The 22593-nt window shown below is 35.1% G+C and overlaps 1 protein-coding gene across 4 annotated transcripts in view; it reads left to right on the forward strand.

The window, feature by feature from the left end:
- The window catches only part of MINDY2 (MINDY lysine 48 deubiquitinase 2), a 38739-nt gene that overhangs the window by 10253 nt on the left and 5893 nt on the right, over window positions 1-22593 (forward strand). For all 4 annotated transcript variants that reach the window (XR_011143833.1, XR_011143834.1, XR_011143835.1 and 1 more), the window contains exons 3-8: window positions 398-462; window positions 6079-6237; window positions 7133-7235; window positions 9349-9491; window positions 19082-19255; window positions 20736-20909. Coding sequence is in view for 1 of the 4 variants with exons in the window: in XM_068959109.1 (XP_068815210.1) it covers window positions 398-462; window positions 6079-6237; window positions 7133-7235; window positions 9349-9491; window positions 19082-19255; window positions 20736-20909 (818 nt within the window). In the remaining 3 variants the exon portion in view is untranslated. The remainder of the gene's footprint in view (window positions 1-397; window positions 463-6078; window positions 6238-7132; window positions 7236-9348; window positions 9492-19081; window positions 19256-20735; window positions 20910-22593) is intronic.

Genomic DNA, 22593 nt, shown 5'->3' on the forward strand with positions numbered 1-22593 from the left:
CTAAATGTTCATCCTATCTGTTTTGAAGGCATGTATTAGCTTCTGGAATTTTCATATTAACTTTAATTTCAAAATCATTTTCTCCAAATTGTTTAGGTTCTTCTTCAATTAACATGATTAGCAGTTGCCAAGTATTTCTATTACAGCTTAAGAAGAAAAAAAACAGATTATGGGAAAAAAAAACAGATTTTATTCTTTAATAAGATCTTACTACTTTTTTATACTCATTATTTTTATTCTACTCTGTGATTATAATTCAAACTCATGCGATCTCATTAATTTAATATAACTCTTAAATGCTTGCATTTACGATCAGAGTCATCTTCAGTCAGAAGTGTTCTAGAAATCTCGAAGCTTTGAGTGTAAAATAAACTTAATTTTATTTTCACCTTTTTAGGAGATTATATTCTTGATGCTAAGCCTAAAGAGATATCTGAAATTCAGCGTCTAAATTATGAGCAGGTAAGAAGCTGCTCCTAAAGTAGTTGCTTATATCTGACAGAACTATTTTTTTTTTTTTTTAATTTCTAATGTAAGGTTTATCGTGATATTTTAAAAATAAAAAAAACCAAACTGTTTGCAGTTATAATTTTCCCTGTTTTTCATTTCTGGCCTTAAAATAGAGTATGATATATAAATATTTCCTGTTAGTGAAGAAAATCTTAATATCCATCAAGACAGGAAATGATTTTTCCTGCAATGTGTGTAATGAAAGACTCTTTTATATTTGAAGTACTTCATCTTCTTAGTTAACAAATGTCCCTGGAGTATTGATAATTAGTTCTGTATTCTAAAATCTGAGTCAGCAAAACAGCATGTGCTTTTATTTATAGGTATGAAGAAAATTACTTTTTGCTGCTATGGACAGATCACAGATACAGTACAGAAAATCTTAAATTTTATGAAGAGTGTTTTTAAGCGTTTTTTTCTTAATATAAGTCAAATGAGATAAGCAAAGAGTAACTACATGGTAAATGCAGACTGATATTGTTTACCTCATACCATGAGGACGCTTTGTTGTGAATTCCCCAAAATATGTAGTGGTTTTTTTTTTTTTTTAAACAAATAAAAGAGGAGAGGAAAAAAAAAAGGGAGAGAAGGAAGAGAATTGGTTTACTGAAAGTTCTGCCAGGATTTTGAACCAGCATCTTGAGAAAGGCCCACAGTGAAGTGCTTGAGGAAGATTGAGAGCAAGTGGATAACTTCCAGAAACTGTTTTTTTCCTTCCACAGAAGTTGTGTAGAACACTGGCACAGTTGGAATATTTCATCTGAAGCTTGCATCTAGTAATCAGTAGATCTGTTTTTGTTGTTGCAGTCTTACAGCGAGGGACTTAAAAAAACAAAGGGTTTTACAGTTTACCTGATGCTTCTAAGACCGCAAAGTACCTTCTCTGTAATGTTACATAGGATCATGGGATAGATAATTCAAGTTGAAAGGGACCTCAAGAGTTCTCTAGTCCAGCTTCCTGTTCAGAGCAAGGTCAGCTGTGAGGTCAAAGTAACTCAGGGCTTTTTTCAGTCTGGTTTTGATGATTCACACTTCTGAAAAAGAATGTGTCCTAGCTGCTGTGTATCCTAATTCTGGGAGGGTCCTTAATGCCAGTGATAAATAGCAGGTTCTACCAAGAGTACTACAGACTTTGAGAATGGCTTGTTAAAAGGAGGTCCTGGCTATGAAATCGAAGATGTGAAAGAAGAAAATAATGTGAAAAATAATTATAATTACATCCTAGGACTCAAGAACTGGTAGCATACTGAGAAACTGTAACGTGGAAGTATACGAGGGCAGTTGCTCTTAAAAATCTTCTGTTCATCTGTGTTTTCCAGAACGATCCATTCTGTGATCCCTGCTAAACTTCCACTGAGGATATAAACTGAGCAAGAAAGAAATCTGTGTTTTTTGGGTGGTGACAAGGGAAAGAGGTTGATTCCGTATTATAAAAGGCAATACCATTTGAACTGACTACTACTTTTATTTTATGGCAAAAGACTTTCTGTAGTTAAAGAAAAAAATGTTACTAGTTTCCAAAAATATTGATATCATATATAGACTCTTGGGGCAGATTTTTCAAGCTCTGTCTGTATGTAGGGCTAGTGCTGACTTTTTTTTTCCCCCCCCCCGAATACTTCTTGCTTCATATTCATTTAGCAGAGTGGGAGTACAGCATTGCTTCTTCCAAAACGCCTCTGATAATAGTTTTTGTATTTGGCATCTGGACCCCAATAATTAAATGCAGTTAAAATGTAAGGTTTGCTATAATAATAATCATGGAAAAAAAAATCTGAGCCTGATCTGGAGACTGACTTACAAATCTTGCTAAATTTTAAGTCTTGTGACATAGGAAAATTGTCAAAAGGATGAAGCAACACGTAGTTATGCAGTCCGAACTGTTGCTTTCCTGGTAATAGAAACTTTATGCAATAGTTTAATAGAGGGCTATCAGTGATACTTTATTCCTAACCAGCTCTCTCACCTGCAGATATTGGATAATGGCCATGGCAGCGTTTTACAGCTATGCCTTATGTTTTGTATGGTGCTTTACAAACTCTTCTATAGAAGCTTCAAGTCTTCTAAGATTTCAAATATTCTTTCAGGTTTAAATCTCCTAAGTCTATGAACAGATATACTTCCTTGATACCTAATTCAGGAGTTTTCGGAAGTTTTTTTGTAGGCCAGATCACATTATAAAGATAGTTATTGCAATCCTTCATGTTAAGGTTACCTAAGACCTGTCATTTGCACAAAATGTTGCCTTCAACACTCACTGGACTTATGTGATGCAGAAACGAAAAACTTTTCTGTAGAAAAAGGCTATTAAATTCAAACACTCAAAAGGATTCTTTACCTAAGCGGTACTGGTCAGAACTGAGTACAGGGTTGAGGCTTCTGTGACAGAAGCCTGGCCTTATATGGTGCAAAAGTCAGGTGTGTTCTGAATAAGGTAAAAGACTGCAGTAAGCGTGAAAATCGGATAGCAGTAAAGACAATCTGATGCTACTCATGAGAAAATATGTTTATACTTGATTCTACTGCATGCTTGTTCCTGAGTTTGAACAGTGTAATCTAGCTAATGTTACAGAGGGTATGGGTGTGGAGGCACAACAGTCTGCTGAACTCAGCTACTTCATCTTCACAGTGTGAAGATAAACTGCTGGCATGGCTGGACTTACAGTGGTACCCAAACTAGGTGTAAAGCAAACCAAATTACAATTGCAGAATGACTGTTGTTTGAGCATATGTTAAGTGTTCCATGAGAAGCTCTTCAGAGTGGCTGTAAAATGGAAGCTGTGGCTTTTATTGCCTTTGTCAATAAGGCGATGTAAAGCAATTTTTTTTAAAGTGCTTTACAAGTATGGTCGTATGTGAGTTGGAAAAACAAACAGTATTACTGTTTATGTATGTTATGTATCACTAAGAGGAGTTGCTTAATTACTTGGGTTAAAATGCTGCAGTTGATAAACACGAAACTCTTACTATATCTGTTAATCCATGTTGTTGCATGTCTAAAGTATTGTGCAAAGATTTGTAGACTAGGCTGTTCTACGTATGTATGCCTACACAATTTTTACACACAAATTTTATTTTGGAACTCTATCACAAGCTGAGAGATACAAGAAAAAAAAAGTTCTTCTAAGGTCTAGATAATGCTCATCTTTCCAGTAGATGCAAAGCTATGCTTAAAAAATTGATCATCAATTGTCAAGTATTGAATGATGCAGCTGCTTTGTTTAGTAGTCAGTATGTTTTAATCTGTACATTCTTCAGAATACTGAATTACAAGAAGCATAGACTGACTTCTTAAAAATAGTAAGGTCTGCCTTACGTTCTACTGCCTTACGTTCTAATATACAGGCTTCTGTTGGCCTTCTGCTTCCGTCTACTCTATCTGTTCATTCCCTCATTCTTGTGCCGTAGAAATGAATATTCAACTTAATATATTGGTTAAGCTGTTTAATTGATCAAGTTGTTTGGAACGTTGCTGCAATTCAGCAAGTTGCTTTTAATTTGATAAAGTAAGTCACCCAACTTCTGTGTTGTTAGCCTACCTCTTTAATTTTTTTCTCGGTGCTCATCCTATAGTCATCCTCATTGTCACTGCTTTTTCCTTCTTACCTTACTAATTCCACTAATTGCAGTTCTTTCCATTTACTCCTTATTAAAAAGAGACAACATAGAGGCAACTGTCTTTAACATTCAGCATTTCATAGTCTTTTTATCCTTTAAATCTTTTCTGTCTCCATCTCCTTTCCAGTCTGTAGTTTTGGTTTTTTCTGATGCCTTTTTTCCATAATTGTAATACCGAGTTCTTTTAAGCAACATAATATTGCAAAACTAGGCAAACAAACAAAAACCCCTCAGAGCTTTCCTGGACCTCTCACAAATACTGCAGATACTTTCTGATGATATTCTCTGTGGATTCTTCTTGCTTAGTGGAAAATACTTTCTTGCATATCAAAACATTTATTTTATCGCTCTGATTTTTAGTTCAAGAGAACTGTCTCACAAAGCACTTTTTCTTAGGCTCATCTTCTCTTTGCTTGATTGGATCTTCATAACTTGATCAATTCCCCTTAGAATTATATTGGGAACACCAATAAGTGTTACTTTCATGACACATTTTCCTAGTGGAATCTACAGGCCGTTTAAAGGTATGTCCAAAATAAGATAGCAAAACTTTATCTATGAAACACAAAATATTCTTTAGTATTCAATCAGAACTAAAAAAAAAAATTAAGCCACTTGTATGCTGTAAATGTTCACTTTTTTTTTTTTAAACTAATAAACCCTTGAATTAGAATCAGCAAGTAGAATTGGAAGGTGTATCATTAGGAGTGTAGTGTAAGAAACACTAGAATTCTTATTCTGCAAATCTTTTCTGGCACAGTGATGAAAATTACCTTAATACTTAACATAGTGCTCAAGCTGCAGGCCTGACCTCCACCCTGTGAGCAAAGAAACTACACTTTGAGATTGGGAAGTGATGGCTAGGACTTTTGAGAGATGAAGGTGTAGCAACCTATGCTATTATATCCCGTATACTGTTTATTTGTAACAGCCCATTTCTGCTCCTACAAATAAGTAGGAATAGACTAAGGAAGGCTGATCTTTGATCCTTTCAAAATAAGTATTGGAAAAATCAAGTAGCTTATATACTGTGGAGGTCCTAGTTATATGGAGAGCTGAGGGGAGCGGTGTAAAAGTACCAGCTTTTAACATCTTTTCATGGGCTTCTGGGAAGAAAAAATTCTGATATTCCTGATTCATATTGGCTTGATTTGTCATCTTATTTTTCCCGTGTAACAGCTTTATGCCTGGGGGGGAATGTATTTCCTAATTATTACCTTCAAATTGCTGGTCAGGATTGGTACCTTCTTTTATAGGATTTGTATTACGTGTAAACTGGAAATTTGTAGGCTACATCTATGCTCAAAAGGGGATCTAGGCAGCAATATGTGCATATATGAAGATACTTCAGGAAAGTATTATTTAGGTGAGAACTAAATTACTGGAACACTTAAATGGCTTATGAATTTCAGGTTTCCCACCAGCACATAGGTACTTGAAAACTAAGTCCTTCTGAGGATTGTATCCAAATCATTGTTTTGAAGGCTTTTAAGCTGTGTCTTTTTTGAGTCCTTGTGGCCAATGTGGCTTGGGACTTTTGTGCTTTCCTTCAGTATAAATAATAAATAAGCCTGGACTTCACCTGCTAGACACAAAACGTACAGTTTTTGGTCTGTGACTGGTGCCTTCATATACTGTGATGATGCAAACAGCAGTAATACTTCATTCCAAATAAGTATTTTCTACAAAAATGTAATTGAATAGTCTTGTATTTAAACGTGCACTTAATACACCATGAATAACGTGAATATACCTTGAAACAACTGTTCAGCTAATTTGCCCTTTTGTAAGTTTGGGGGGGGATGTTCTATTGTGTGGGGTTTTTGTTTGTTTTAATATATAAATGTTGAATTGATGAATGCTATATGATGCAAGTTTATAAGGGTAACCACGGAATGTTCACAGCTATATTTAGTCATCTATTTTTTTTTTATTTGTTTCTGCTGTCAGAATATGAGTGATGCAATGGCGATTCTACATAAGTTACAGACAGGTCTGGATGTGAATGTGAAGTTCACAGGTGTGCGAGTATTTGAATATACACCTGAATGCATAGTGTTTGATCTTCTTGATATCCCTTTGTACCATGGATGGTTAGTGGACCCTCAGGTAACTTATTTCTTTCAATAATAATTCACACAAAGTTAAATTATTCTGTTTTGTTTTTTTGACGATGTTTCCGATTTCTGTTAATTTTAATTGGAGTTGGTAGATCTGAGTCAATAATGATGACTATGGGAAAGGGTTTTCTTAACCTAGTCAGTAAAGTTGGATTTCCTTCAAGGAGAGGGAGAAAAGGGAAACCCAGACTGTCCGTGTCTCTCTCAGTGTAGAACTTTGCAGAGACTAGATTTTTAGTCAAGCTTAGATTCAAAACATTACTCTGAAATCATGATGGTGCAAATGAGGTTTGGTGTCCTGAGGGACATAGGAAGTTGCCAGATGTAGTATACCACTCATTGTTTTTGACGGCTCACTAGGGAACGTTTATCAGGAATTTGAGGCTACTTTCCTCCTTTCTTCAGTTACAGCTGACTTCTGCCAGTCACTGCTTTGAGAACTCGGAGCATTAGAACCAGTTTTAGAAAACTGAGTCTATAATGTGAGCTCTAAACACCATGGAGGGAAGTAAAGGAGAAAGAAGTGAAGGTTATTCTTTGTAGAAGAATAGTTAGAAGAAGAACTATTCTTTGTAGAAGAATAGTTTGTAGAAGAGGTTATTCTTTGTAGAAACGAGCCCCGTTCTCTCCTCTCTCCAGTAATAAGTAATAAGCCATCAGAAGTTATGGATTCAGAATGGAATCTGGCACTGCAAAATGTGTAACAATCTGGGCTAAGGCTTTTTGGCCGTTTTAGGAGGATAATGTTAATGGAAACTTTTCTTTTCTTTTTTTCTTTTTTTTTTTTTTTTTTTTTAACGAATAATTCCAATAGGCTTAGGGCAGTTTTCTGTTCTCCATGAAGATAGGTTCTCACTTTTGTGTCCTGTTCTCTCCTGCTCCAGGTTGCTGACATTGTAAAAGCAGTTGGTAACTGCAGTTACAATCAGTTAGTGGAGAAGATAATTTCTTGTAAACAGTCAGACAACAGTGAACTGGTTAGTGAAGGTGGGTATCTTTTTTTTTTCTGTGCTTTATCCAAATAACCAACCTGTTATATCTTAATGAAGTATTTCTTATGTGGGGCCTGGTGTGTGTTGTCTGTAGCGTAATGATATAGGTGTGATGAATTGCATTAATTGTGTCTATTAAACTTTCCCTGGGAAGCGCTGTGCTTGTCTTCTAAACTTCCATGGTGCAATTTTCAAAACAAGGATCAGCCTAATTCTGTTGAATTCTATTATATATCCTTTTTTTAAAAGCTGGAGAGAACTTACTCTTATAAATGGTAGGATGAGCAGCATTTAGATTTAAACTTGGCTATGTCTCAATCTCTTATAATTAGACCATGAATTATATACATGAAAAGGAAAAAATCAGTAATGATTGGATTGGAAGGGGATATAGCATGTCTAAACATGAGAAGTTGTCTACAGTGCTGAAGTTTTGGAACTTTCAGCTCATTTTTCCCTCTCTGAAGGTGTTCCTTTACATTTGTGGTAATAAGAGGGCATTCCTCTAGTAGGGAGGGGATAAGACAAATTTTGCTCCAATTTATATGTAGGGAAATTGAATGTAGATATTTACAAGCCAAAGAAAGAGAAAACCACTTCTATTTGGTTACTCTAGAGGATTTAGGACTGAGTTTTTGGAGGAATTCTTAGGGTTTTGTATGCTCGGCATGTGGTCTTGAATTATTTTTATTTTGGCCCATCTTTACAGGGGGTAGTTGTTGAGCAGTGAACGCACCCTCCTTGATGGCATTCAGGTGCCACCCTCTTACCCAATGCAGAGAGTTAGCAGTCTATTGACAGTGATGTACAGCTGCTGCTGGGGGCAAAAGGCAGCCCTTTTTTCCAACAGCTGCTCTGTTAACTTCCTTTTCCTGTATTTCTCAGTAGCAAACCAGCTGTATATATTGAACAGTATCCATATTCTACCAGCAGCAGTGCAACCGCGGCTCTCCAGGTTGAGCTGCAACTCAAGCTAAAGGCTAACACGTGGCCTTCTTGAGGCACAATAAAAAGAAGTGTTCAATAGCTACTGGTTTCCACAGAAGGAAAGTGCGACAAAGAAAGCAGTGGGGACTCCAGCTTGTGAAGTATTTTCAGTTTGCTGTGGTGCATTTAAAAAGGGTGTTGTGATATGTGATGCTCTGTTCAATAAATATCGTGTTGCTGTTTCTGGAACCTCTTCTGTCTCATTGTTTTATAGTTAGGGAGGTATTTTGGCAGATGTTAACAAAATTGACGAGTCTTAAATACTGTGATTAAAATCAGAAGTAATGCCTCTGCATGAGGTTCTCGTAGATCTAAAAATATCTCAAAAGAGGACAAGTGTTTTGTAGCTTTATTTACAGCAGAGGAAACTTCAGTAGTAAATACGGATTAGTATGAGAAGAGGTTGCATATTATGGCATTCCTTTATCTGGTCTTTCCCAAGAACAAGTTAGATTAAGAATTTTGTTACGGCTTAGCATACTTCCTCTTGCCATTGTCTAGGGATGTATACTAAATGACAAAAGTTTCCTTCCGTACTCCGTTCCACAGGTGTTTCTGTGGCTTAAACTTCTCTCACATTTTTTTCCTGTTCAATGTAATTACCCACCAGTTCTCTGGAAAAAGTAAGAGGAATGTGAATTGCTGAAATTTGCTAGAGTAGACAGATAGACAAATGGTATTTTTGCTTTACTTTTAAAACACTCTTTTCAGTCAGCCCATTATAACACCCCCCCCCCCCACCACCACCACTTTTTCCATGTTTTCTCACCACATTCAACAATTACTTGTAAGGATTAAATCAGAAGATGTGTTTTGCTACCCATGAATTGCATGCTAGCTGGATGACGTTGTGACGAATAACTCCTAGGAAGTCCTGCTTTAAAAGCATTAAGTAAAATATTTTAGCAAGTAAACTGTAAAAATGGAATTCGCTTTTAACCCAAGCTTAATAAAACAAAAAAGCATTAATCGGTGAGATGTTTCTCTTTCTTTGTTCTAATGAAATCAAAGCAATGACAGAAAAGATTTTTTTTTCTTTAGTTGTCATGAAACTTGTGGGGGTGAGTGGTTAACCAAGCGTATGATAGACACATGCGTAACAGGATGTATTGCTTTTGTAGGATTTGTAGCTGAGCAATTTCTAAATAACACAGCCACGCAGTTGACATACCATGGGCTGTGTGAGTTGACTTCAGCTGTCCAGGAGGGAGAGCTTTGTGTGTTCTTCAGGAACAACCATTTTAGCACCATGACCAAATATAAGGTATGTTCACCACTTTTATTGTTTTTGTTGTTGTAGTTTTCTTTTTCAAAGTGAATCTTTTTTTTTTTCCTGCCTTTAAATAGGCATAAATGCCAGTAATTAATATTATTAAAGGTAGGTATGGCTTATGGTGAATGTAATGTCCACAGCAAATGTTACTTATGAATTATTGGTTAGCATTTTAAATATCAGGATACGTCATCATTTTAAATGTTATCGTCGCTCCTTCCTTTGTTTAGTTTGCTCCCTGCGTTAACTTCTTATGTGTTTGTACAGGATTTACTTACGTAAGTAAAGCTTATTTTACTTAAGTAAGTCTACTTGCAGTGTGTAATTGGCAAGTATAAGGTTAATGGATTTACTTAGCTGGTTGCTCCTTAGGGGAGAAAGCTTTGTTAAATGGGGCCAATAGATGCCTAGCTCCATAGATGGATCTTGGTGTTCAACGAGCAAGCATTTTGAGAAGTTGAGATCAGCTATGTTATTGGCTTCCTTTAATTTGAGGGAAGAGATTATTCTTGAATTTGAAACTGGGGAAGCAAATGGTGAAAACTGAAAGGAATACTCAAGGATACTAGAAGCAGGTGAGAATTTGGTGACTGCTTCTGAAACTCTCCACTCCAGGGAGTGGAGGATTGACTTTGAATTTGTAATCGCTTATGGAGCATCTTTATTCTAAGGCAACTTTGCTTTTACGAAAGTGATAGTGTGCTTTTATGTATCTGAGAGTGCAGGTGAAAAGGGGTGCAGTCAAACCCTCTCTGAAAAGAGGGGAACGATTAAGGAGACAAACTCAAATACTCTGAGGGAGATTTTTGTAGGATTATAATGTCAAATCATATCTGTAGGTAGATATTTCTCTCAAACATAAGTATAGTAAGTTTTTACCTTTGTATTGAAATTTTGTTTTGGTTAGCTATTTTTTAATAAGACTTTGATTTGTATGTATATTTATGTTTATAAATAATGCTAATGCAAGAAAGGATGTCAGTAACATACACAAATGTGGAAGGGCCACTGTAGTAGTAGTAGTATTTTTACCATCTTCTGTTTGGTAACCTCATATACTGTGTTTGATAACTTTTTTTTGTTTAGCACTACTAGTGCTTTTTTGCCATCTATTAATCTTAACTGTCATATGTTTACCTTTGGCATCTTGAGTTAACTACTCATAACCTGAGCTAAAGCTCTGAATAGTTCTAATAAATAATGGATTAACTCTACAAACAAGTAACACTTTTTAAAATAACTTCTTGGAGCACATCTATGATTTGTTTTAAATATATGTAGAATGATAATCGTCTCTTAAAACAACAAGAGAGATGGCTAAAAGTACATCTTCCTCCTTTCCTTCTCCCTCTACCCCATTAAAAAAAGGTTATGGAATGTATTTGAATAGGGAGAGAGTAAGTCTGAAGGAATTCATAGCCAAGATAATTGTTTTATTCCCTGATGAACCTCACTTATGTCACAATTTTAAGACTTACAGTATTGCTTCTCTTCATTTTTCTAAATCTACATCTTGCAATAGTTATAGTAATGTTTGTCATGTTGGCCCATACATTTTTGTTTGATTGCTTTTCTTGAGAAGAAAAATACCAATTCGGTTTTAAAGAGAAAAAGTCTGAGTACAGATGGTACCTGGAAGTGCAGGAAACAATTTTCTTGGTTCAGAGGATATTCTAGATAAAATATTATTTCCAGTAGGACTTAGAATACTTAAGTGCTTCATTTTGGTACAGTAATTGTAACTTTTACAATGTAAAATGTTTCTAATGTTAAAGGACCATGAATGTCACTTTGCATTTGTGAAATACAAATATAGAATTTTACCTATATAAGGTGGACAGCTGTCTTCTGCTGCAGCCCAAACTACAGATCAAAGCCCAAAACTTGGCTTTTGTTGTTAGTGCTTTATCCACTTCATACTTGTAAATCTATACTTCTCCAAGTAAAAAGATCTCAGCTGAGAAATAAAATGCAGAACTTTAATGAGTTAAATATCTTTAAGCAATAATGCAGAACAGATTAAGGCAGTCAATAAAGGTCTGTTATTGAATTTCAATTATAAGAGCTAAACCCAGTTCTTAAGAAATTCTGAGTTTAAACATTTTAAAAATGGCATTGTTTGTCAGATTTGTATTTTACTGCTCCTAAGTCACTGTTGACTTAATTTTGTCCCTTTTGAGAAGCTGCTGACTTGTGAAATGGCAAGTTTCAGAATATGGGCCATTGTTCTTTTGTTTCATAGTCACTCTAATGTCCTCCCTTAGAGCTAGTGTTCAATCTTCAGGTTATCTACAGACTTTTAGTTGTTTCAGGGTTTGTCGTTTTTAACCAATATTGTTCACTTTGCCTTGGATTTTTCGTGAGTTATACCTACGTTACAGAATTTGAGAGCTCAAGAAACCATATTATAAAGACAAAAATTCTTTATTAATCTATTTTTAAAAGCTGTATTTGCAATATTGAATTTTTTTTATTTCCAATAGCTAAATGATTAGATATTCTTTCTTACTGAGGAAGTTAGAAAAGGACTTGACTTTTCAGATAGCTAATCTCAGCTGAAAGCCAATCTTTGGACCTCCAGGATACCGATCTGAGTGTCAAGTGCATTGTTGTCAGAGTTAAGATCTTTCATCTGCTTTCCTCTTTCCTATAATTAGATTTAACGTTAGCTCTGCATATTTTGAATGGAGTTTCTTTGATATCACAGTTCCAGCAGTAGTAGGCAGCAACTCTTTCTGGAGAAAGATCTATCAGTTAGGAAAACAGAGGAGAGAACATAATGCCAGAGAAAATGAAGTCATACAGCGTTTGGGGAAAGAACTATGCAGTCTGTTTGTCCTTCTCTAATATTGCTCTTCCCTTCTCTCCCTCCAAACCAATATATGGAGACATACAAACAAAACAGTTGATGAAGTTAAAGGAGGATTATTTATGTACTGTACGTATAATAAAACTGTTATTTCCAGAAACATGTAATTTTTGGATAATTAGCAGGAATTTGTAGCGAAAACCTATTAGAATAATACTTGAACATCCTACCGTACCTAGTGAAGCTAATATTTAAACTTGGAAGTTTTGATGTACAGCTGATACATGGACTTGCATGCAGGGGATATTTTTTATATATATATATATATACATATATACATATACATATATATATATGTATAAAGTTCAATGTTACAATTCTAAGGCTGATATTTTAATAAGAGGACTTGGATTTTGGCATCTTACTGTTCCAAAGAAAGAATATAGGTTGCTCTCAATTGCATTTATTGGAGAAAAGAAAAAAGAGGTCGCTTATCTCCTTCAAAGGAATTGAGGAAATTAAATCAACTTTAGAACTTTGAGATGCAAGTGTTAGTAATCTAAGAGAAAGAAATGTTTGGGGATGTTGTGGTAATGCAAAGAGAATTTCAGAAATCAGAGACACTTTAAAGTTTAAATAAATCTTTTTTTTCTTTCCTAATAAAATAAAGGAATACAAATAGCTTTAATTCTACTTTATAGTGAGGCCAAGTAACAGCTACATGATTGTGATTGAGTCATTTTTAGTATTTGTGGTGCCAGGTTGAATCTTCACATCTCATCTTGTGAGTTTGTTTTAGAGGTAATTGTTTTCTTTAAATTTAATTAATCTCATTAAGGAAATAAAGCTAAGTGTAGATATAATAATTATCTTGTGGATGTTTTAAGGCAGAAAGAATCTCGTAACAACCTTTGTCTGTGTAAGTTGGATTTCCTGTTTAAATTTTTATTACAAAACATTTGCAGTATTTAATCATTGTTTTGATATTTAGTATCAATTAAAAAATATAAGACTTATACTCAGAATAGTATACCTGATTTTACTGAGATCAGAGCAACAAATCCATTGGAAGCCACAGCAAATGGCAAGAGTTTAATAGAAACATTCAGGCACACTAGTGCCCAACTAGTATGATTGTAAGACCGACTAATCTACTGACACTTCCTTTGTGTCCAGTTTCTCTACTGAGGTCAAGATTTTTGCATGTAAACTAAAGGCATTTGCTTCATATAAGGAAAGGAAGTTGAATGACCCCTTGCAGCCTTGCTTCCTTTTTAATATTATTTTTAGTTGCTACTAAATTATCAATAATAACATAAGTTTCAGTTATTTTTTGCTATTTAGTGCTTCTTGCAACTTTCAACATGAGAAATACAATGGCTATTGTGAACGTACTGCAATATTATGAATACCTGGGGTAGGTTAGTGAGTGGTGTCAGTGCTGTTAAATATTGTAAATAAAAGCTTATTAACACACTCTATTAGCGCATCTTTAAAAGGCAGTTCCAAGCTAGTTATAGGGGTGAAGATAAGGCTTTGGACTTTCATCATGGACTACGATAGAAGTTGTGTATATCAGAATAGTTGGAAAAAGGCACCCAAATATTAAACAACTAATAAGTTTTGTTTAAATATTATTTAAAACAATCTTTGATATATGAACAAGAAAAGCCATAGGAGGAAAAATGATTTTAGTTTACTCTGTCACCATATCTGGAAATGTCTGTTGCTGTTTTGAAATATTTCTGTTTGGTTTAATTATTTGGGCACTTCTGATAGTCTTCTGTTAGTTAACTAGTCTGCCATTTTTACGAGTCTTTCTATTAAATTTCTGACTCTGCAAGTAGGAATAAAAGCAAAAGGGCTTATTTAATAATAAATTTTCCATTTCAGGTATAGCATTCACTTTAAAATGGTAGAAGTTTAGAGAAAAAAAATACCCATGGTAGAAGAATAGTGGCAGTGAGTTTTTTCAGAGGTTAATATGGAAAATTGTGAAAAAGTAATGTTCCTTTAAAGACTTCAACTTTCTCTTTCTTGAAAGATGCTGAGTCGATACCACAATGCAATTGTGAAGATACAGTTTGCATTTCAGAATAAAACATCAGTTCAAATATAATTTACTTGGTTTATTTTATGCAATGTAGTCTTGAATAATATTTTAGTATCCCTCTTCTGAAAACTGAATGAAAATTGCATAATACGATATCATGTTGACATTTCTAATTTGGAAAAGTTTGAATATTAAGATTGTCTTTATAGAAAACTATGTAGCATATTTCTAAATTTAATTATTGCATGAAAACAGTAGAAAAACAAATGTAACAAATCTACAATACAATAGACAGCTGTCAAAATGTGGGTATTAGTTAATAATGGCAGTTAATATCAGATTCTTAATCATTTCACTATTGTGCGTTTGCACTCGAGTAATCACTTCTTCTGTTCTATCCCTTTAATTGCATATTAATAGTTTTCTTGGCTCATGTGATTATGCTGTAATTATTTTCAGCAGTTAAAGATGTGATTTTTTTTTTTTTTTTGCCTTTGCTTTTTGTTACACAGATAATAAATACATCACATGATAATCCCCTAGATCAAGGAAAAACAGGACTGTAAAGAGGGGATCAGTTTGGTAAGAATATCTTAGTTCAGTTGGAACGTTTTTCCCACTGACATGACTGTTATACAATCTGTTTTCTTTACTGAAAAGAACAAGAAGCTTGTTTGTTGGGAGTTTTCAGTATGTATATTGCCATGATGTTTTCTAGGTACCTTGGGTTTCTATTTCGGAACTCAACATAGACCTCTATTGAAATGCAAAATATATTTCATAGCAATAATTGCATTTTTCCTCCCTTTTGGGTTTTAAGAAGATGTGAGAGTTCAGCATAGTGCAGGCAATGTATATAATTTTTTAAACATGTTTAAATATTTTCACTTACGTGGTAAGTGTATAGCTTTTATTCTGAGGCTTAGTCTGTTGAATCATATGGTATTCATTTTCAAAAATTTTCTTAATTTTCACTTATGGTGAAAGCATTCAGATCAATTAGACTAATCCCAAAATAATTGCACTGATTTGCATCAACATAAAACATTTTCATAAAATTCAAAGGGTCTAATCCAGAAGTCCAAGAGAATATTTACACAGACTTTCAAGGCGTATGTTTAAAAAGTTTTATCTTTAAAATATGAAGTTTTTGGACAAGTGTTTGGTTTTACTTTGTCAGTTTTCTAAACTGCTGAAAACTGGATGATGGGCCTAAGAACAAGTAGTTTAAAGATTCTAATGTTATTAAATAATGTTTTACTTGATTTATCTGGTCATGGAATTAACCCAAGAAAGGAGTTCTCATAACAAGTAGTATCACCTGCAGCCTACATCTGTTTGCATTTCAGAATGTTTTTGTACAAACCAGAAGCCTAATGGAGATTGCTCTGTAGAGGAAAAACCTTGCTATCATAAATACTTTGCTTTTTTCGAGCCTTTTACATATGAAACTATAAAATCTGGGCATTGGTCTACGATATCTAGATCTGAATTTTTATGATGAGTACTTTAATCATTCATAACTCTATTGTAGAGACCGTTTTCTGTAACGGTTATGCGCTCGAGACTTTAATGTTTCTTTCACTACTAGGCAATAGTTGTTAGTAGGTAATGCTACTGTATATTCTGTGCTAGCGTTTTTGGGGGCAGCGTTAGGCCGTGGGACTGTGTATTATAAAAGTTCACATTTAGAAATAAACCTAAAAAGGTTCTAGGTTTAGGTTTTAGAATAGACTGATACCACTTTAGTAGTTAATGACCCGTTAAAGTATCGTGAAGGTAGAAACACCTTTTACTTCATAAAGTGAAGTAGTTCTTGGCAAGGTGTATTTGAAAAAGTATACACATTCGCTAGCTGAATTAAATGACCTTACTGCGCTGATCCGTCCTGTGTCAGCTTTAACTCTCGTTAGAGAACATACGCATAATGAGGACCTTGACCTGGTAATTGGAAAACGCATTCTGTTTCTTTTACCTCCTTTTTTATTATTTTTTTTCTATTACTTCCTCCTTGACTTTTGAGTTCAATGTAAATACTAAATCTCTTACTGAGCTCTGCCACTGTGCTCCCTCTTTCCCTTTTCTTCCTTGCGTGTTGCACCGAGTGGAGCAGGAGCGCAGAGACCTTATTCAGTAGCCTACAAATGCACCGTACAACCACTGGACCTAGCAAGTGAGAAATTCCAGTGTTATGTTGGCTTTCTGTCGCTATCTCATAGCTGTTTTGCTCTTTATAGAATTTGTGAGACTGAAGGAAAAGCTATGCCACTCGACTGACTTTACGATCTGGTAAGAATGGTGGCTGGTTCCTGACACCAGGCATGTCCTTATTTACTGCAGGTCAAATTTAGAGGCAAAATGAAGGTCATACGATAAATGTTCTCATACTGCAAATCCCCTTGGTGGAATTTAGGTGCGCCAGCAAAGTGAGCCTGTGGGCTTGTGAAGAGAACATGAATGGTGCCGGAACAGTGCTCTAAAAAACAGTCTGCAGTCAGGGTCTCTGCTTTTTGCAAGAAAAAGGAACATAAAAATTGAAGTTCTAGGAAGGTTGATGTTAGGAGTCTAAATAGCTGCGTTATAGCTAATACAAAAAAAGCTAACTCCTCATTTCAGAAATAAAACTGAAAGTTCTCCAATTATCATCAGGCGTTACATAAATAATAGCCGTATTATGAGGGTCTTTGGGAATCTGTTTTTCTTTTCTTTTCTTTTTTTTTTTTTTTGCCTTTGAGAAACTTCATTAAAAATGATACTAATATGAAGTAGACATCAGAGCTCTCAGATGATTAGTGTTCATCTGCGGCTCTTCAACTGAGGAGGGCTTCAAATTAAAAGAAAGTAACAATATGAATTTTATTTAAAACCGAAACAGTTCTCTCTTTCGAATAACTGTTACAGATATTTTTGAATAACATATATTAGATTCTAGTCCTGTAAAGGTAAAAGAATACTTTACTATATGTATGTTGAAAGTTCAGCTTACAGTAGATGGGAGATTATGAAAGCATTAACACTTTCCTGTTTCAGTATTATTACTAAGCTACGCTGATATTGCAGAGCTGTTCAAGAAGTCATTCAAAGTGTGTGGCATTACAGAAGAAAGTTTGACCCTCTTTCACGCCCCCCCTCCTTGTTTCTTTTTTGGTTTTGTTTAATGAATTAGTGTACTGGTCAAAATAAAATTTAAAAAGTTCACATACACTTAAGTGTTCTATGTTTTTTCTGTTTGCTTAAAAAGACTTCTTTTACGTAAGACACCATGAAATACACATCCTGTGCACATTGACAATGTGAAATTTTGTTTTGCGTGATGTTAATAATCAGAAGTGTTGTTTGGTTTTTTAGGCTGACTTCTCGGAGAAAGATAATTTCTTAGGTCATGTTATGTGGTCAAAACTGTTGCTGACCGCTGTATTTATGCCCTGCCTGTTAGCCTGCCTGTGTTGGGATTACTGCTGTTCTGAAACTTGGAGCGTAAATCAGTGCCATATGGTTTTGTTTCTGTTCTGTTTGGCTGGCCCTCTGTATAAGCACATTTTGTGGTATTAGGCAATGTTAAATCCATTGCTGCATGTGAATCTTCAAATTACGGGTTTTATTTTGTCTCATGGCCCATGAGCTGCAGAAGGGATGGTTGCAAACTTTGGTTATCTTAATGGGATTTTTGTTTTTGTGGATGTGACAGTAAACTGCTTTGGTGGATGTTTGTTTTGTTTTGTGTTTTAATAGCTGAAATGCTGCAACAAGCTTTGCTTTGGACACTTTTGGATATTTTGATCTGGTACATTCAGTAATAATAACGGAAGCTTCTGTCTCAATGTGCCTTTGGTTGGGAATAGCAACATTTTTGCTTTGGAGTATAGTTCTTACAAGCATTATAAAAAGGGCAGGATTGGATTAAAATCCAAATAGGATTTTAAACGTGGGTTTTGAGCTTCTTTGGTGTCTCCCAAACATGCAGCACTATCTCCTTTTACCTTTCTTAACATTTCCATTTGATTTCAGCTCCTCTCCCATTTGTTCAACCTAAGCTTGCATTTCATCCTTCCCCTACTTTGGCTTCTGGACCTGTTAGTATTGTCTCTCTTTCAGTCCCAGACCAGCCCATTTTATAATTTCAGACTCTGAACTTGGCCTTGTGTAATGGTGAAAAGGCTAACATTTGTCTAATGACTTGTTGGGTGACAAGTGATAGCAAACAAAAATAGAAGTCGCTTTTTAAATCTGAAATTTATTTTTTTAAGTGAAATAAAGCATTCTATCAAAACTGACTATAAGACATAAATAAAAAGTCTGAGATGTGGTGGTTTTTGAGATAACGCCTCTTGGATTATTTGGAAAGATCACCTTTGTCCCCAGATCTTACTTTTGGAATTTAACGTGATTTCCCTGTCCTGGGAATTAACAAGGCATACTTCCTGGGTGTCCTGCCAAGGAGGTGTCAAGACATATAGTTGTATTTTACATTCATTTTTGAACTTCCATGTAATTGTTGATTATTATAAAGTATAATCCAGAAATTGTGTAGCTGTTAATTTAGCAGTGAGTCTTTTAATGCTTAATACTGATTAATTTAAATTTTAAACACACAGAAAAAATCTGAATGGATGTTTTATTAGATGGAACAGTTTAGTTAGCAGGAATGACCACCTAATATGTCAGATTTTAAACTAATAAAAATGATTTCTACAAGGTTTTTCTTATTCTTCTGCATAGGGTCAGCTTTACCTGTTGGTGACAGACCAGGGTTTTCTTACAGAAGAGAAAGTTGTTTGGGAAAGCTTACACAACGTGGATGGTGATGGAAATTTCTGTGATTCTGAATTCCACCTGCGGCCTCCATCGGACCCTGAAACTGTCTACAGAGGGCAACAGGATCAAATAGATCAAGTACAGTATTTCTGTGTTTCTGTTTTATTCTTCTGTTTGGTTGTGACTATATATAAATAATTACTGTTTATTTTTAGCTGGATGTGTATATATGTATATATGCGTATCTGTATAGACGTGTGTATATATATGACCGTAAAAAAAATTCTTTAGATCCCTTCATCGGGATTCTCAAAAGTGCTCTTTTAAAGTATTATCATGATTTCAAGGAAACAGTAAGACCAACCCTGAACAGTTTGGAGAAATCCCATTTTAGTGTCTGAGAATCCATTTTTCCAAACAACTTATTCAGGTGAAACGTCAACTGTGTCGCCTTGTATATGGAAACAGAAATAGCACTGTGAAACTTCTCCCTTGCTAATAAGTTTATTTCAAGACATTAATATTGTCATAACTGAGCTTTGCTCTCTGCCCACTCTGCTGAATGTAGGACAAACACCATAGTGATTACATGTGATGCTGGTTATTTATTATTCTTAACTAAATGTAATAACTTGCAGAAGTGCTATTTCAGGTAGAACCTATTGTACTAGATAGTGCAGAAGCACATAGCACGCCCATCCAAGCCCCCTGGAAATCTTACATTCTAAACAGGCAAAGCAAATTAGTCTTTTAAAGCAATTTTACTGTTTTTTAAGACTACTTAAGACTATATGAATAAGCAGATGCTTTTTAATAAATTGAAGCACTTTTTATCTCATTTGTAAGCTATAAAGTCTGGTAGAGATAACGGGGTAGTCATGTTTTGAATTGCCACGTTGTCTCTTCCGTTTCCTTCGGAAGTACTGTCCTGTTTGCGACGTGGAGTAGCGCCAGTGCCTCAGCCACTGCAGTTCACAGTGTAGTATTTTAGCTTAAGCAGTTGCACTGGAATATGGGCTGTTTCTTTTGTGTGGGTGTTTTTTTTTTTTGGGAGGGAGGTTGATCTAATGCTTTGTCATCAAACTAGATTAGAGGGGCATGTATTTAAAACTATCTTTTGATTATTTTGTCATCAGTTTAGAAGTTAATGTTGAGAGTGCATCAGTGAGAAACACTGTTCACTGCAGTGGGGACAGATGTTCTGTTGAGCATAAGTCGCAGATTTTTGATTAGAAATAGTGAATTACAAAGACAACTTCAAAATCATTATTTCTGCCTAGAACAGGTATGAGCTGGACACTGTTTTTCCCTTGCCACTGTCCAGGTAATGGAATTTAATCACAAAAGCAACTCTCTTACTAGATTTTTTTGTTTATGGTGATATAGGCACACCGAAAAGAGAAGTGTAAAGTAGCTGTTTTCAGCCTTGGTACTGTTCCAAGTTCTCTGAGCAGGTTCTGAAATGCAGTTTGTTTTGTTTCCATGAGATAGATGTATTTGTAGATAAAGAGAGGGGAAAAGAGATGGCACTCTGTAGCTGCACTTACTGAAGAATTCAGTTGATGTGACTTGGCTCACTTCTACAACAAGAGCATTAATGAACAAGCTTACTCTTTAGGATTATCTGATGGCATTGTCTCTGCAACAAGAGCAGCAAAACCAAGAGATTAACTGGGAGCAGATTCCAGAAGGAATCAGTGATCTGGAGCTAGCAAAGAAGCTCCAGGAAGAGGAGGACAGACGAGCTTCTCAGTACTATCAGGAACAAGAACAAGCAGCCGCTCAAGTCCAGGTAAGGAGAATATCATTACAGATTATGACTACTAGCTTTAGTGAGTATCAGCTTAATAGTTGATAGAGTCATAGATATTTCAGACAGGTGCAAGAGTTGATGCTATTCGTGTTCTTACACAACAAGTGACAAGATGAGTCAAGGGATCTTAATGTTGCTGTTACTGTTGGAGTATGCATGCAGATCCCAGTTCCTGCTATGTAAATACATTAAAGCATGTCTAGCCTACTACATCAAGGCCTCATTCATACTGTTTAAGTTGGAATGATAGGATGAGTTAGGGGTTGCAAAGACTGCGTTGGAAGAAAATAACGCTGTGCAGTTTTAAGTAATGTTTTGAGAAAGAACAGAAAGCAAACCTGGAACATGAAGACTCCTCAACTAAACAAAAACAGAAGTCTTCTTTTTACATGGTCTGACATTAACAGGTATGCAGTTAGATTTTTTTCTTTTATTATTATTATTCAGCCATTGTAAGTACAAAATTTACATTTTTTCAATTCTGTTCCAGAACTGGTAGAAGTGTTTTTAGATGCAGTTGTTTGTATCACTCTCAGTAAATAAGCTTTTTTTTTTTTCCAGAGATTTTAATAACTTTGTAGAGGCATAGTTGTGCTTAATTTTGAAATCAAATCTGACAAAAACAAAACTCTCTCTCTGTCATTGAATAAGCCCTGTTATTTATATTTTCTCCACAATATACGTAACTTCTCAGTTTTGCAATCTGTGCTTCACTTTTGACTAATACATGCATGAATCGTAGAGAGAAAGGTCAAGCTAAATCTTATTCACAAACTTGCACGAACAAGGGATGACAGCAAAAATAAAACTAAGACCTCTCTTACTTTGGGAAAAAAAAAAAAAACCCTCTGGTTAAAAATACATACCAATATAAATCTCTTTTTGAGGATGATGTCTGAACTCAAACTGCCATAACTTGAGATTCTGTTCTAACACTTGAGTTTGCGGTTTTTTTGCGTTATCTTATTTGCTCATAATTAGTACTGAGCTATTAGCCAATATTCTTGCATTATTTGCAAAAAAGCATTCAAGGAGGAGCTTTTTGATAGTAGTCCAAGTTCTGTCCTTATTTTGTCTTACAGAAGTTTGTGGCTTTACGTTTTTGTTTTTTAGCCTGTGATATCATGTGAATTTATTCTGTCCTGTTTCAAACTTGCTTCTTTCTTCTGTTCAAGTTAACTGCTTTTTCTCTTATGTAAAAAATAAGATAAAACAGTTGCATTCAAAGTGCCTGGAAAATGCAACTCATGCACACGCATATACAAAATTGCCATGTGACTGAATCTTGTATACAGTAGACAATATTGAAGTTGGTGCTCTGGATTCGGGGAGTTGTTTATCTGTGAAGACTTTTCAAAACTGTATTTTTTTTAACGTATTTGTAAATTAAAGAAATCTGAAGGCTAAATCTTCAGATAGCCTGAAGCAATTCAACACCATTAACTGAAATGCCAGTTAGACACAAAACAAGAATTCTGACAATTATAAGTTATTTCCACTGCTCATTGCTTTAATAGAACCATTGGTAGCTATTTCTAAGACAAAGATGTGAACAGGATGAAAGAGAAGATTCACTTCTCCTGGTTGCAGAATGGTGGAAAGAATTCAGGAACCTGCGTAACAGGTCTTAACAGCATCTTCTTCTGTGACCATGAATGGGTAA

This window comes from Struthio camelus, chromosome 12 (assembly GCF_040807025.1).
Source record: "Struthio camelus isolate bStrCam1 chromosome 12, bStrCam1.hap1, whole genome shotgun sequence".
Classification (NCBI taxonomy): Eukaryota; Metazoa; Chordata; class Aves; order Struthioniformes; family Struthionidae; genus Struthio; species Struthio camelus.